Source organism: Emydura macquarii, unplaced genomic scaffold (assembly GCF_026122565.2).
Source record: "Emydura macquarii macquarii isolate MOO-44397 ecotype Brisbane River unplaced genomic scaffold, CSIRO-AGI_Emac_v2 contig_554, whole genome shotgun sequence".
NCBI lineage: Eukaryota > Metazoa > Chordata > Testudines > Chelidae > Emydura > Emydura macquarii.
In genome coordinates this window covers 12570777-12586144 of record NW_027130691.1, presented here as the reverse complement: position 1 = coordinate 12586144, position 15368 = coordinate 12570777, and the positions used below count along the sequence as shown (strand labels likewise).

The window sequence follows — 15368 nt, the reverse complement described above, 5'->3', positions numbered from 1 at the left end:
TGGCAGCATTACTTCGAACCATTCCATGAAATAAAGGATGGCTTCAAAACACCCCCCGACTTCAATGAAATCAGCGGAAATGCTCTGGATCGTCAAGGCTTTTGTTTCGTTTTGCTGGAGAATGCTATAGCGATACCAAATTCTGTGGCAGTCCGCCCCCGCATTTGGCAGTGCAGCCTAACGTGGAAAGGAGCATTCAGCCCTTGCATGCTGGACTAACACAAAATGGCCGTGTTTGTCAAAGCTAGAGAAGGTTCTGTGCCAGCCTGCCAAAACTGCCGGATGTTGAATGTTTTTATCCAGTCCAGCTGAGCTAACTTCTTGAATTTTCCCTGGTGTTTGATGCCTTATTCTTGTTGCAAGTTTCCCACTTCAAGGTACACTCATTTGTTTCCCAAATGTTTCTTATAATGGGAAATAATAGGCTTTTGGGAAGTGGAGAGTGAGGCGAGTGTATTCAGTTACAGATATGGACCCTCCTGTTCCTTTCTTGCAAATAGATAAAAGGGTGATTTAGAGAAGGAACAATACCTTTCATAAATGAGGCTTTAAATATGGATGCCGTCTGTTGTTATCAGATTTATTAGCCCTGTGATGCCAGCACCAGCTTATCCACAGGTTACGCAGATGTGCAATGGAATTTGTGAAGATGCTATTGGCCGGCTCTCCACTCTAGTGTCACAAAGCGCCCGTAAAGCCAGTTAAATGGGTGGGCTGGGGAGTCCTGTGGCAGAGAGCTGGGATGCAGGTATCCATCCCAAAATGCTTTCGTGGTGTTTATATATTGTATGTTTCTAGAGTTCTCTCTTACTTGTGGCTTTAGAGAACCTTTATGCAGGTTAGCTTATATCTCAAGCCAGGTGTTTCTCTTCTGTGGCCTTCCTCTCTCTCTGCCTCAGTAAAACAAGACACTTTTTAAAAGTTCTGTTTTGAAGCTCCATCCTTCCCCTCTCCCTCTCCCATGCCTACATGGCCTATGGGAGTTCTGCTCTTGCTCACCTATTCTCTCTCTTCCTCTGAGTCAGTCCTGTCAGACTGTGGGCTCATCTCCTGTACATACCACATAACCATAAAGAGATCCTGCCAGTGTGATCCTCATGTTTTCCCTTCATTTTGACAACTCAGTTGGCTTCTTTGCCTAGAGCTGTTTGAATTTTTCAAAGGCTTGGTCATGCCAAGAAAGATCTGCTGTAGTGTTTTCTTTCCCCTCGCCCTTGTATCCTGAGGCCCATGATTCATATTGAGACTATCAAGCATTTCAGGGGCATGACGATAAGGAATGTAACTAAATACTTGGCGATGAATTAGTGAGTTACCAGAGGAGATTTTCAAAGGCTCAAATGGCCCTCACGTGCCCAGCTAGCATTGAGATTACTTCCTGTCCTGCAGTGTTAAGCCAAATATTTTCAGATGTGTGCCTAAAGTAAACCACACTAAAAGCGGCTTGATTTTTACAGGTATTAAATACCTGAGTACCTATGTTAAAACAGGCCATTTATATTACGGTGCCTACATATGCTTAAGGTGTCTCACCACAGGCTCCTAAACTTGAAAATGTTGACCTTGATATTTTAGCTCGCAAACTTATCATCACCTACCGAGTTGTGTAAGTCCACCTTGGATCTCTGACTAGCGGTTTATCATGACAATGATGGTGCTATAATGAACAGTGAGGACAGAGCTTAGCAACGAGGTACAAAGGAGATCCCCAAGAGTTCCATAAAAATGTTAATTTGGCACATGTTGACCAGCACTAGCTGTAATTGTTTTGCTCTGTGTTGTGAATTATTTGAAAGATATTTGGATACTACTGTACAGGAACCCCAAGACTATTATAAATAAGTTCATGACTTTTATTGGCTTATTGATAGGCAGCTCTTCAGCAAATGGAACTGTACCCTTAAGGCTGGTGATATGTGATGAAATTATTTATTAAACTCCATCACTAATCTAAGTTTCTGTGGCCATGACGATGCACTTGACAATGTAACTGTAGATGGGTTTTTCCTCTGTGTTTTTGTTTGCTGTTTTAAAACTGATTGATTGAAATTAGCATTAATACATTAGTGACTAAAACATACCAGGTGCAATGTTAATTGAGTCACCTCTCACATGGGGATGGTCTTCTCTGTATTTGGTTGAGTAAAAACTAATATGGAGCTGCGCAGCCAGCTCCTTAAATGGCGCAAATCAGCATATCTCAATGCAACTATGCTAAATTATTACATCAGTTGAGGGTCTAGCCCGGTATTGCAAGAGGTAACATTTACTCAGATACTCGCCTTCTTCATCCTACCATTGTACTCTTAATTAATAAAAACTCCCAAACAGATTACTATTAGCTTAAATATTTTTTAAAAAACCACACACATTAACAGAAAAAATCCTATTGCCTACTCCTCTGTGCTATTCTTTCAATTGTATCCTTTTTTTCCCCCCTGTCTAGGTCTAGCCAAACCCATGGGACTAGTTGAAGGTCCTGGAGGCTTGGGCCAGGGAGGAATGGCTGCTACCCTCAGAGATGACAGTCATGAATCTGAGACTAAGTATGAAGAATATGGTTACAACGCCCAGCTCAGTGACAGAATATCGCTGGATAGGTCCATTCCTGACTACAGACCAAAAAAGTAAGCTGAATCCTGCATTTTTATTAGTGCACGTGAGTATTGTTCCTTCAAACATGGTAGCAGTTGTGTATGCATGCCTTATGTTCAGAGTGCACGTAAAGGTTAGCCATGTATACGCTCCTCAGTTTAATGAAAACTATAAAGGCCAATTGTGATCTCAAGGCCATGTCAACATGTGTAGCTAACTTTACAAGTAATGCTGCAGTAGCATGTCCATGCCCTTGGATCAGTAATGACTTCAAAGTGCAAGCTTTGCTGAGCTTTGTTCACTAAAAGCTTAGCAACAGCTAAATGAACTCAGATATTAGCTGCAGGAGCCTCTCTCTATGCCTATTGGGTTCACATACTGTGAAAGATGAGGCCGCACCAACAAATGGAAGCAGCACTGTTTTGTAGACACTGATTGTTTAAGATTGAAAATATCAAATGCTTTGTGTTTAATTGCATTTGGGGTGTTCATATGAAAGAAGTGTAAAGGCTGGGTATTTACTCATGTCTGTATTGTAATGAAACAAGTAATAAGACTATCACAGCAGGGCTCTTTAATTACAGTGAGAGATGCACTTGAGATTTTTTACTGTCTGTGGAATGTGCATATTTGCACTATGATATCACATTCCTCACATGTCTACACTGCATTTGACATTGCAATTATATGTTTAATATTTTTACTGATTTATTATAGGTTGTGTTAAGTGCCTTTCAAATCTTTTATATTTATATTGTTATGTATTCTCCAGAAAAGTCATTCTCTCAGTCATTCTGAGAATGACAATCAGCAATGTCTTAATGCCCTGAAGATCAGCAGCAATGCTTAGCTACTCTCAGTAGACAGAACCGAAAAGAATGGTTATTTAATTTCTAATAATAGTCGTCTGTTTTAAAATCCCTTTGGGTTCCCAGGCAGAAGTGAAAGTTAAATAAAAGTATCTTGTTAAAAGTGGGGAGAAAAGTTTAGTGAAGCACAACAGTTGTGCTCCACAAGCAGATTACATTTTAAAAAAGATCTTAAGACAAATCAAGAAGCCAGAAACTAAACCCAGCCAAACAAAACTTCACTCGAACCATAAATTCCATTAGAGGTTATGTGCCAATCAAACCACTGACGTGGCCTTCACATGCTAAAATGCTTGGCGTGGAAATACAATCTTAGGGGTGTGTGTGAGAGAGAGAGAGAGAGAGAGAAGAATATTGCTTAGATGCCACATCTGGCTCAACACGTGAGGCTAGGTCTACACTGCTGGCAGCATAGCCGGCAGTGCAGGTTCGATTTTGCGGGTTCGATTGAGCAGCAGTAAAGACTCGCTCAATCAAACCTGGAAGTCGACTCCGTAAATCCACCCCAGCAAGTAGCATAGTGTTGTGTCAATGGGAGGGCATTTCCTGTTGGCGCAGCGCAGTGGAGACACCGCAGTAAGTAGACATTAGGAAGTCGATGGGAGATACACAAGTTACTGTACATAGCTTGCACATCTCCCGTCGACGGCCGCCAAAATCCACGGCCCGTGTAGACCAGGCCAAAAATCCAGTATGGGATTTGCTTGGGGAAAGAGCAAACCCTCCCAGTATGAGATTATCCTATGACCACTAAAGTTATATATTAAGCCTGATTCAAACGCCATTGAGGTCAATGGGGGGCTTTTAGTTAACTTCAGTGGACTTTGGATCATGCCTATTGTTAGTTAATAAACTCAAGGAGTTAGTAAATATGAGAGGGTGAACCACAAAAAAGGTAAAAGGAAGCCAAAGCTGCAAAGTTTTTGGATCCAGCTTCTACGCTCTCCAAAATTTGGGGGTGTTTGGATTTGGTAATGCTGGGATTTGGAGTTTGGCTGTGGCTCATTTCTACTTAGAAGCTTGGACCATTGTTTCAGATAAGCCGCTCTGATTATCCAAGCCTTTTGTGTGTCCCCATTTTGGCTGGGACTCCCATAAGATTATATTGTCTCAATAAATGTCTGAAACACCTGGAGAGCTGCTTTCCATGTGGTATTCTGACACTCTTGGGCTGTTTCTAGGTAAGCTTGGAAACATCTATATTCAGACATATGCAAACCTCAAAAAACCCTCTTGTTTGGATTTGCTTTGAAAAATGAGTGAAAGGTCAGGACCTGGGCTGTTGTTATTTGAAGAGGTTTATCTGTGTGTATCAGAGGGAGATTCTACCTCCATTCAGTTGACGTATTTCATGAGACTTTTCCACTATGATTCTCACCAGCAGCATTTTTTTGATCCTGGCAGTTACAGACATACAGGCACTTAAACACCAGACACTCTTGGGAACTCTCACTTTAATACCTGCTGAGGTGCAGGGTTCAGCCACCAATTCCAAAAGTACGGTATCCCACATAAGCCAGGTAATAACACAAAAGAAGGGACAAGAGCAAAAACTATCATCAGTTACATGCCTGGCTTATCCAGTGTTCAGTGTTATACCTGATTGTTGTATCCTAACATATCTACTAGGGTGCGACCAATGTGCCGTTTCATACGGACACTAAGGCTGAAATTTTCAAAGCTGACTAAGGAGTTTGGACGACCAATTCTCATTAGATATTAATGATAAGTAAAGCCGAGGGTGGGTTTGAAAATCCAACTCTAAATTCTTAGGTAAAACTCTGTACACCAAAGGATCCAAAGGCCTCCTTATCTTTCTGTCTTCCGGGGTACTCATATGGCTCTCATCAGTGAGCATCTCACAATCATGAATAGATTTTATTCTCAAAGCTTTGCTATGACTGTAGGGAAATATCTCCATTTTACAGATGAGGAGCAGGGTCCAATTAATGCCCACAGATCACACAGGAAGTCTGTTGCTGATCTCAGAACTGGACCCAGAACTCCCAAACCCCATGCCAGTGCCCTGTCCTCCAGACCATCCTTCCTGCGCTGTCTAACCTCCATTTTGCCCAGTCAGACATCCAAATTTGCACACACATGTCAGTACTGTAGATGCAAACCAGGAACATTTTTGATCAGTTGGTTGTTTGCGTGGATTGTTGCACCCAATTTATGAATGTGAATACAGTTCAGCCAGGCAGATGTGGAGTTTGTAATATGCAAATAGATAAACACATACCTATTACTGGTCCTTTGAAAAACTGTGGCTCTAAATATTGACTTTCATTATATTTTAACTGTTGTAAATTTCACTACTTTTTGTCCACTTTCTGTATAGAGGTAGGGTAAGCATTCTAGTTGTCACTCTTCCTAGCACACCCTAAGTAAATTTATAGGAATATAACAGCTTTTCTGGATGCATTTTCACCCATGCAGTAAGCAGGAAAGGCACGTCTCACAAAAGGGAAATACAGTCAGATAGAACCAAAGCAAGGGCCACTAAATTGTAGCAACTCCCAGTGTCGTTCCATTGCAAGGAAATCTGCAAATCTGAGCAATCTTGCCAGCAAGCTGCTTTTCGTGTATGTTTGCATTTTTCTGCTTTTCCGCCTGCTGTTGTCACAGAGACCTTCAAACTCAAAGGCCCCTTCCCCATAAATGGGGAAACTCTAACTCAGCACAGAAGCAAGCAGCAGTTTTTCAGGCATTTTATTTTCATGTGCCAAATGGAATTAATTACAGTAAATAGTTCACTTGAAATTACAGTTCCCTTGATTGCAATAAAAATCACATTTTGACCTAAACACGGTGTAGGAAACATATCTCACCTCTCTCTTCTCTTAGCATCTCGCGCATGCCAATGGCGGTTTTTTCTTTTAATGTACCTTTTATTTGTGCTAATTAGATTTGACCTTGAACAGCATTTCGAGAAGTCTGATTTCACATTGCCTTTCGTCTGCACCCAATCTAACGATCATGGAGTTAGATTGGTTACCCTTGCTTAGGAAATTCTGTAGGTCTTCATTGTCAATTTCTATGTTCTAGCTATTTTGGACTGTTAATGATCTGGGAAGATGCAAGAATTAAATATCACAAGTGATACTTACATATTACCTCAAAGTGCAAAATGGTGCATAATAATCTGAATTAATTGTGGCTCGGGGTGATTTTTCACACATTTTCAACTGAGAAATTTTGTATTGGCCTGAACTGGGATTTCATTTTGCAGCTTAATGTTGTCAGTGTAACGTGCTCTGTGTCTTTTAGATTGATTAAAATAAAAGGCGATGCTTTAAAAATTATGGTCCAGTTACTTTATAATGGTCCCAGTTAGCTGTCTAAATGCCAATGGAAATGCTATAGAAGTAGTTATAAAATCCACATTAATGCCAAATGAGTTCTACAGGATTATTTTTCTTGCAGTGAATACCTAATTGTGGTAGAATTATTTTGATCCCCCTTCATAAAAACAGACACATTAATCTTCAGAAATGTTCCTGATTCATAAAGTTAGACACAAGTCAAAGGAAGAGGGAATGTGGAAGGAGGTAAGGGTTTATGTAGCTTTCCCACAAGCAGCCCCATTCACAGCTCCTTGCTGCTGCTGAGTATGACGGACGGTTCCATGAGTTTGATGGTTCGGTCTTTCCTTCCCTTCTCCAAGATACTTCCGTAAATTTCTCACCTGAGGGAAACAAGGTAAAAATGTCTTTCTAAATATCTCTGTTCTTCTACTGCATCCATCACCAGATATCAGAGTCCAGCTGGCCAACGCCACCTTTCTAATAAATCACCATTATTTATGCAGTGTGTTGGCCATTTTCCATTTAGATGAGAAGACTCCAAATCTAACTGGTGCCTTTTGACTCTACTTGAGCTCCTGCTTTGTGTACGGATGAAAAGGTTGATATTGTGCTCTCCATACAGAAGCAGATCATCGTGGGAAAGTAGAATTGTTATACAGATTGCAGCCAGAATGTTGAAACATGAGTGCCTAAAGTTAGCTATCTAAGTCCTTGCTTAGGAGGGAGAGAGGGAGAGCTGTGCTAGGCTGTGCCCAGCCATCACTCCTGAACCCAGGATGTGGCCCCAGCATCACATTCTACTTTCAGGGACCACGGCCTTCTGTTGCTACCAGCTAATGTAATTAGCCCCGTAGCTCAAAGGATAGCAGTGTGCTTTACAATAATGCAGGTTCAGCACTCAGTCCCTCCTGAATGTGCACGATAGGCCAAGGGTGTTTACAGTTGTGCAGAGCAGAATTTGATTTGTACTTTAAGAAAACCCCAAACCAACCACACCTATGAAACTGCATGCAAAAAAAGCATGGTAAAAGAAAGTTATTTAGGTTGTAAAGTCAAGCCCTGGAAAATTAGGAAATGCCAGTTTTACAGTTGCTCGGGTAATCTTAATTCTTCCTCCTTCTGCATATGCATTATGATGCATTCTTTAATTGCATGATCACATACTCTATTTTCCCACCCATCTCCTGCCTCATTCAGTGCACAGACTGGATGCACAGGGGCAAATTAAGATTGCACAGACAACTGTAAGTCCAGCATTTCCTAACTTCCTAGGACTTGTCTTTGCAACATAAATAATGTAGGTGTTTTTATGCGATACACACAGGCTACACTTAGAGCTGGGGGTGTGATGCCCAGCTCACGTGAACATACTTGCACTAACTCTCATTGAGCTAGCTGGCTAAAAATAGTAATAGAGCAGGGGTAGCACAGGCTACCTGCCCTGAGTACAAATCCACCTGGGCCCTGTGGGTGCATACATGGGGCAGCTAGCTTGTGCCGCTGCTCGAGACTGCCCACGTTGCCATGAAGAGAGCTAGCGCGAATATGTCTTCTCAAGCTGGGAATCACACCCCCAAGCACAGACATAGCCACACACCCGTGTATTTTCTCTCGTGAAAAACACTTGCTGTGACGCATCATGCACACATTGGAGAAAAGTTAATATGACCCTAGAGTGCCGTAAGAGCTAAATTGGCCTTTACAAGGAATTGTGGCCACTAGGTGAGGATTCTTAATGTAACTGATCTCTTTTGTGCAAGTGCATGTCTAGCACATTGCAGCAGCTGAGTGACAGTCGTAATACTAATAGACAGATTCAGTCTACCGGCTATATCAGCCAAGGAAGATATTTCTTTGTGTTATGATCATCGATATTTGTATTAAGAAAAGGTAGCTTTAAAGAGCATACTTATTAAGGCTGAAAAAACTGGAATTTGCAGCCATGAAGAGCAGAGAAAACTAGGTTTCGGGGAAATGACTTTAATTTATTCAGCCCTTTTATAGAGGCAGACATTTTAGTTGTTTGCTGTTAATGCTTCACAATAGCAAAGGAATTGCATCTCTGGGGTTCTGAAAAGTAATTAATGGTTCACTGCACATTGCACCTTAGGAAAAGCTTTTTTAATTACCTATCAGAAAGGATTCTGCAGTTGATCAAATGGGGCTATCAAGGGAAAAGACTTAGTAAATAGACCTCTGGTTCATTCATTCAGGGGTTTAATAACATCAACCAGCTCTAAGGCCTCTTGTTAGAAACCAGCCTTTCCATCAGGGACTGTCCTTCAGTGCTCAAGGCCTTCAAGACTTTGGAATTTCATGGCTGCAAGAGCACACATTTATTTTAGACGTTTTTCTCTCCCCTACAGAGTATGATGAGCTCGTTCCCCACCTGCATGGTCTTAGGGTGGGAGGTGTCCATTGATGGCTTTACCGAGGCAAATCACGTATGCACTTTCAGTTTATCTGAGTGCCATAGGAAAAGTGCCATAGGAAAAGAGAAGGCCTGTGCTTATGGCCATCTGTATTAGAAGATGTATAGGAGCAGAGAAGGAAGGTGAATGGCTTTCAAAGAGCATCAGATAGATTACCCACCATTGTAAAATCAGGTATTGGAGAGGGGCAGATCCCATGTCATACAGTTTTCTTCACCCCCACTGCTCTCCTGTGTCTCATGCTCCACTTCTGGAGTAGTCTGGTCACTCCAAGTTTCCATCCCATAGATTGGGGGAAACTGATTTAAGATTGTTCACGTTAAAACTCACACCTTACATTCCACGCATATTGGGCAGTGTAGATTAGAGTATAGGGTTACCAATCCCTCTGTGTGAAACAACTCTGAATCTGGCACAAATCTAGATCTGGTCAGGACCCAGAATTTCAATTTCATGGGAAATTCTGAAATTAAAAGGAAAAGTCATTCTGAATCTCAACAAAAAGCTGAAATTTTGAAATTTCCAAAAAATGTTGATTAGGGACTATCAAAATGTGTAGTTTTTATTCTTATATTAAAATACGAAAGTGTTTATTATATATGCATATTGTTAAATAATATATATAAAATTAATATTTTAATGTAATATAAAAGCCAAACCAAAATTAATCTAAACAAAGTCAAAATGCAACATTTTGACTTTTTCCCATTAAAAAAATGTCATCAGAATGAACATGTTCCTGCAAAACATTTCAATTGTGACTAAACTGCATTTTCTGATGGAAAACTGTTCTGTCAAAGTTTTCAACCAGCTCCGCATAAATCCAGGGATATTGTGCTAGTTCTTTATAAAGCATTGCTTAGACCACATTGGAGTATGGTGTCCTAGCTGGAGTAGGGCAAAACCAACCAGGAGGCAAAACTCACTTAGTTTCACATTTTGTTGTGAACATGAAACTCTCCATGATTCACACACATTGCTAGCCACGGTTTGCATGAACCTGGGAGAAGACTTAGGCTGTTGGTCCAGGAGTCTCATGTATGCACAACTATCCTATACACCATTAAGACATGAGACCATCCCTCCTTGCAAATATAGGCTCTACGCAAGCCTGTGGGGAAGCCTCTCTGTCTACCGCCACTTACATTTAGGTATCTTTACAAGCCTGCAACCCTTCCCCCACCTCATCTAGCTGCAGGCCAACTGGTCCACTTTTCCCATCCTCTAGGCTGGGTAATAAGGAGGCCAGTCCATAGGAAGGCTCCTCTGACTGCTCAGACCATTCTTCCTTATTCATTGGCAGTGGGTCAGGTATCAGTCTTGCTCTCTCTAATGCAGACGCTCTGCCTGGGACCATGAACTGCTTCAGTCTTTGCCATGGTAATAAAATGGAACAATTCCCATGCCGTTTCCTGCTGCATTCCCCCGGAAGGTAACTGGACAGGCTGCCCTGTAGATTATGAACAGGGAGTCCCAAGGCTTGTTGGAGGAGACAGGGAGATGTTCTGCATGGGCCCTCATCAGGCCTTGAACTGCTTGGCTTATAAAATATGACAGGATCAGAGCTTCCACGTGGTAGGGCTGCACATCCCAAATGCTAATCCATAAGCAATATTGGGTATACTTACTAGCTCTCAACTATTTCTAATATCAAACAAAAGTTCTTTCTGGCTTTTCCCGTAAGATACATTATTGATTCCCCTTTGTTTTGTGCCAGCTAGGTTTTCTAATTAAGTAGTGACTTTAATTGAACCACAAAGCATATAACATAGATCTTGATTATTAACACTGGCCCATGGGATAATGACAGGAGAACTGGCAAATCCAGATGAAACAGAATTCTAAAAATGAATGCCCTTGCCATATCCAAAAACCCCATCCTCTATTCATATGCAATCATTTCCCCCCTTTTTACATGTTTGCAGTGTCTTATTGTATATTAATAGTCAAAGCCAAGTTCTGCATGACTGTCAGCTCTAAGAAGGGTAGATGTAGTGGTTGCTGCATTTAAGTAGGCAGGAAACCTGGAATTGCATTCTTAGTTGATTGCAACATGGTGTTTAAACAGACTACTCTGCCTGCTCCAGCAAGTTTGTGCATTGAGATGGGTGGCCTACAAACACAGGGGGCCACAGTATGTCCAGTCTTGGGGGGTAAACAGTAGGTCCCACACAAAGTGCTGAGTTAAAGGTGTTGACAAAAGTATAAAAGAAAACCTCAGCGAAGTTTTCTACTAGTGAGATCTCTTAAAGAATGGAATTTCCTCCTTGGAGAAAATGGAAAAGATACTTGCACTGTATAAAACTGGACTCAGCACTGGAAAATATACTACACTGGCAATCTTTCAATGATCAGGGATGAACCAGTTGATCAAACAGGCCTTTTGCATCCTTAATTTCTCTTATTCACTCTCATGCTCTATATATTGTTGAGTGTGACCTGCTACTGCATGAGTGTCTTAAAGATACGATTGCTCTTTCTAATGAATAGGGAACGTGGGGTTGGATTAGACTGTTGTGAGACAGGTTAGTTTTACCCTGCTGATGATGAGTTGTTGCAATTAAAGTTTTGAGGGTCCCAGTACTTTCTTGAAGCTGGAAAAAGAGAACTATTACTATTTTAAAGCAAAAGGAGTTTTTCTCCCCATAGTAACTGCAGCCTCATTCAAGCTAAACAAGGCACATTTCTCCATGGACCAGTGTTCGTACAGTACATGTGGGCCTAGGAACGCAAAGAAGGGTCCAGGTGTCAGAGTGCCTATTGCAAATACTGCAGAACTGTCAGTTCTCTCTTGCTGGAGTCTCTGTAAGCAATTTTCTCGTGTTCTGTCGTAGCTGAACATTATGAGCTTGTGGGTGGTGGCAGAACTCTCCGAAACAGTTTTGCATAATTCTGATGAAGTAACACTGTTTTCTTGGTAGTGATTTGAAATCCTGATTCTTTATGTCAGGGTAGATTCAGGACAGGCCAATGGTGAGTTTGTATTTCATTTAAACAATGTTACAAGAACCTGGAGGGAAGGAAGCAGGAAGAGAGCTCAAGTTTTAGTGTGTTTGGGAGACTGCAGATGTAATATGCTAAAACTGCAAAATATAATGTGCTAAGCAAACACCTGCTTCTTCAGCGTAAAGGCAGCGGACTCCTTTGAAGACGAGAGCAGGGAGAGATTTGTGTGTGTCCACAGATTGCTCCTAGTTTACCTGTCAATCTCCTTTCTGAGCCAAACCTCATTTAAACTGGCAGATGTATAGCGTCATTCATATCTTAAAGGACACAAGGATTGTGTAACCTGAACAATTAGTGCACCTTTAGCATTTGACAGGCTTTGATGAAAAGGTAATGCAGCAAATATGTGCAGCTGCTTATCCAGCTGTGTTCTCAGGACCCGTTAGTGCCACCAAATTGAGCACCACTGATTGGGCTCCTTTCCACTTGCATGAACACTACATGGGCACAAACAGCACAGGGAGAGATGAAATGGTATCGACTCCAAAGCAGAACTTACTCATGATTGGTAGCTCAGAGAGAAGTATTCAAAAATATATTTACTGTATCTGAAGCTCTTAGATATGAACATTTGAGCTGGGAATCTCATGGGAACACCTTTTCAGCCTAGATTTGTCATTTCTGTCTGTGGTTTGGAGTGGAAGTGAAGAACCTCCAAGAGATTTGGTTTTTGAGCTTGGTTCTTAAGAGAGTGAATATTCAGGAAGAAGGAAGAATCATTTATCTGAACTAAATGCTTTGTCTTTCTTACAATGTGAAGGAATCTCTGCATCCTCCTTCTGATGGAGACTATGCATAAGGATTTACTTGTTTATAAGAGCCACTTAGATGTAACCAGCACTTTTGAGGGCCACCTAGGATGACCAGATAGCAAGTGTGAAAAATCAGGACAGGGGTGTAAGGTAATAGGCACCTGTATAGGAAAAAGCCCCCAATATCGGGACTATCTCTATAAAATTGGGCCAGCCGGTCATCCTAGGGCCACCTGCTATTACTATATTACTGCATGCTATAAGTAGCAGGTGGCTTATTCAGAATTACATGATGAGATATATAGCATATATGTTTTCATTTCTGCTTTGAAATGATTTGCCACCATTAGAATGAAGAAAGAAGTGAGAAAACATCCGTGACACAGTCTTCATATATACAAAAGCCTTTCTAAATAAAATCTGTTATACAGAACTGACAGCTGTCATGGGAAATTTCAGGTTGTACTAGAAACCCAGCATGCAAATTCTTGAATTCCAAAGCTTCATCAATTGTAGAGGAACATTAAATAATATTTAAGTGATGACATTGATAGGTGAGACTGTGCAGCCAGTAAAGATATCTACCACTGAGAGAGAAATGGCACAAATTCAGCATTTATATTTGAAGCGCTAGATGAAAATTGGGGGAAAAAGCCCATCATTCGGTGAATTTCTCTTTTATCAAATGTGAATTAACAATGAGAAAACCCTCAGGTGGTATAAATCAGTATTGCATTTAATGGTAAAATAATACTGTGCCTGTATTATAGACACACAGCAAAATTCTGAATTTGGATCTACACCATTGAATTGTTTTTCTTTTAACCCCGAAGAAGATTTATATTTCATACTCTGCACTCTTTTCCCTATGCAGAATTTCTGATGGTGTATATAGAAGTTTTAAGTGGTGCCCAACTGCAGAATTGTGCTGACCCAAGAGCAGAATTTTTTCCACAGTCTTAAAATCTTTCTGGGATGACCTCTTCAAATTGCATTTGTTGTTCTTTTGTAAGTGTAAATCTTGTAAAATCTGGCCAAATCCATTTAGAGCTGTGGAAGGACCATCCAAAAATAATTCCTATCCATCAGTCACTCACAGTTAACACAGATGCACCTGTGCTATAGCATTTTAAAGATCATTTCATTTCTGTCCCCTGGGTATATTGCTGATTGTTGCCTGCTATCTGTTCCAGGCTGAGAAAGGTATTCCTTTAAATTTATGAACTGTCATGTTATGTTACAATCCACTGTGTCACATCAGAAGATGAAGGGAGATAATGGGACAAATCCAGTCATGAATTCAGATGATCCCTTTTGAAGTTTAAGTGCATCCCCATTAAACTAAATCTTCTAGTCCGTGTAAGGCTTTAAAGTTGTTCCTTAAATGCCCTGGGATTAGGGTTTTTCCCTCCTTTTGCTTAAAATTTGAACCTGAATTAATTCAGTGCAAGTTCTGAAGTGCACACCATTTCCAAATGCATTCCTTAATATACCTTTAAAAATACATCTCTTGATTCTGCACTGTACTTATGCAGAGAAAATCCATCTTAATGAATGCCTCTCACTGCAGTTCAGCAATGAGAAAATCAAGGTTTGGGGGCTAATCACACAAGAGGTATTTTTTATAAAAGCACAGACAGGCCAGAATGTCAGGCAGTTTTACTCCTCTGCCTGAAATAAAAATGAGTTGTAGACTCGAAGTCAGTGCAATGTTTCATTTTAGTAGTGTCAGTGCTGGTTTGATTTGCCCGTGTCTCTTGTTTTTGAGTTAATTTAGTGGTCATAAAAGTGAGGGACTCTTACCACTAACTAGAGCCACATATAGGGTACTAGCACGAGCCAGCAAGATATAAGCTCCCCGCCTTGGTATGTCCACACGTAGCTTTGCCAGTTCATTTCAGCTTGATCTGCACGTTTTCCCCATCCTTGCTTCTCCTGACCAGTGCCTGCTGGTGAAGCCATGTGATGGTTTTTTGGTATGGAAATATGGGGCCTTTATTTTATGTTTCTCCAGTAGATCTGAAATATTCTTCGCTTCTGTATTACCACCTTTGTACCTTCCTCTGAGATTTCACAAGCTAAACGCTCAGGCTGGGTCACCATTTCAATGAGAGAACACAAAGGGAAACCCAGGAGTTCTGGGAAGTGACAGATGAATCAAGGACACCCTTTTCTCTGACTAGGTACCAAGTTTTCCATCATGGGGCCCAGGGCCCACTGGGAAATTGAATGTACCAGCTCTAATTCTCAGCTGTGCCTCTGTGGATTAAAGGAGCCAGAAAGCAGCTGAATGTCCCCCACCTGGGACTTCCCTGGAATGTATTGGGGGGCCTTAGAAAAGCAGCACCCAGGCCTCCACTGCACAGCACCCAAAAAGCTGTTAGATGGTCCAATGGTGACCAGTAT

At 41.2% G+C, this 15368-nt stretch overlaps 1 protein-coding gene across 3 annotated transcripts in view; it reads left to right on the top strand.

Annotated features, from left to right (window-relative positions):
- Positions 1–15368, top strand: part of GALNT9 (polypeptide N-acetylgalactosaminyltransferase 9) — a 283879-nt gene that overhangs the window by 126048 nt on the left and 142463 nt on the right. For 2 of the 3 annotated variants that reach the window (XM_067539375.1, XM_067539374.1), the window contains exon 2: positions 2447–2627. In XM_067539375.1, coding sequence (XP_067395476.1) covers positions 2461–2627 — 167 coding nt within the window. In that variant the 5' untranslated portion in view covers positions 2447–2460. Of the gene's footprint in view, positions 1–320; positions 378–2446; positions 2628–15368 lie in introns of those variants that run through there. The other variant, XM_067539376.1, reaches the window with a different exon arrangement.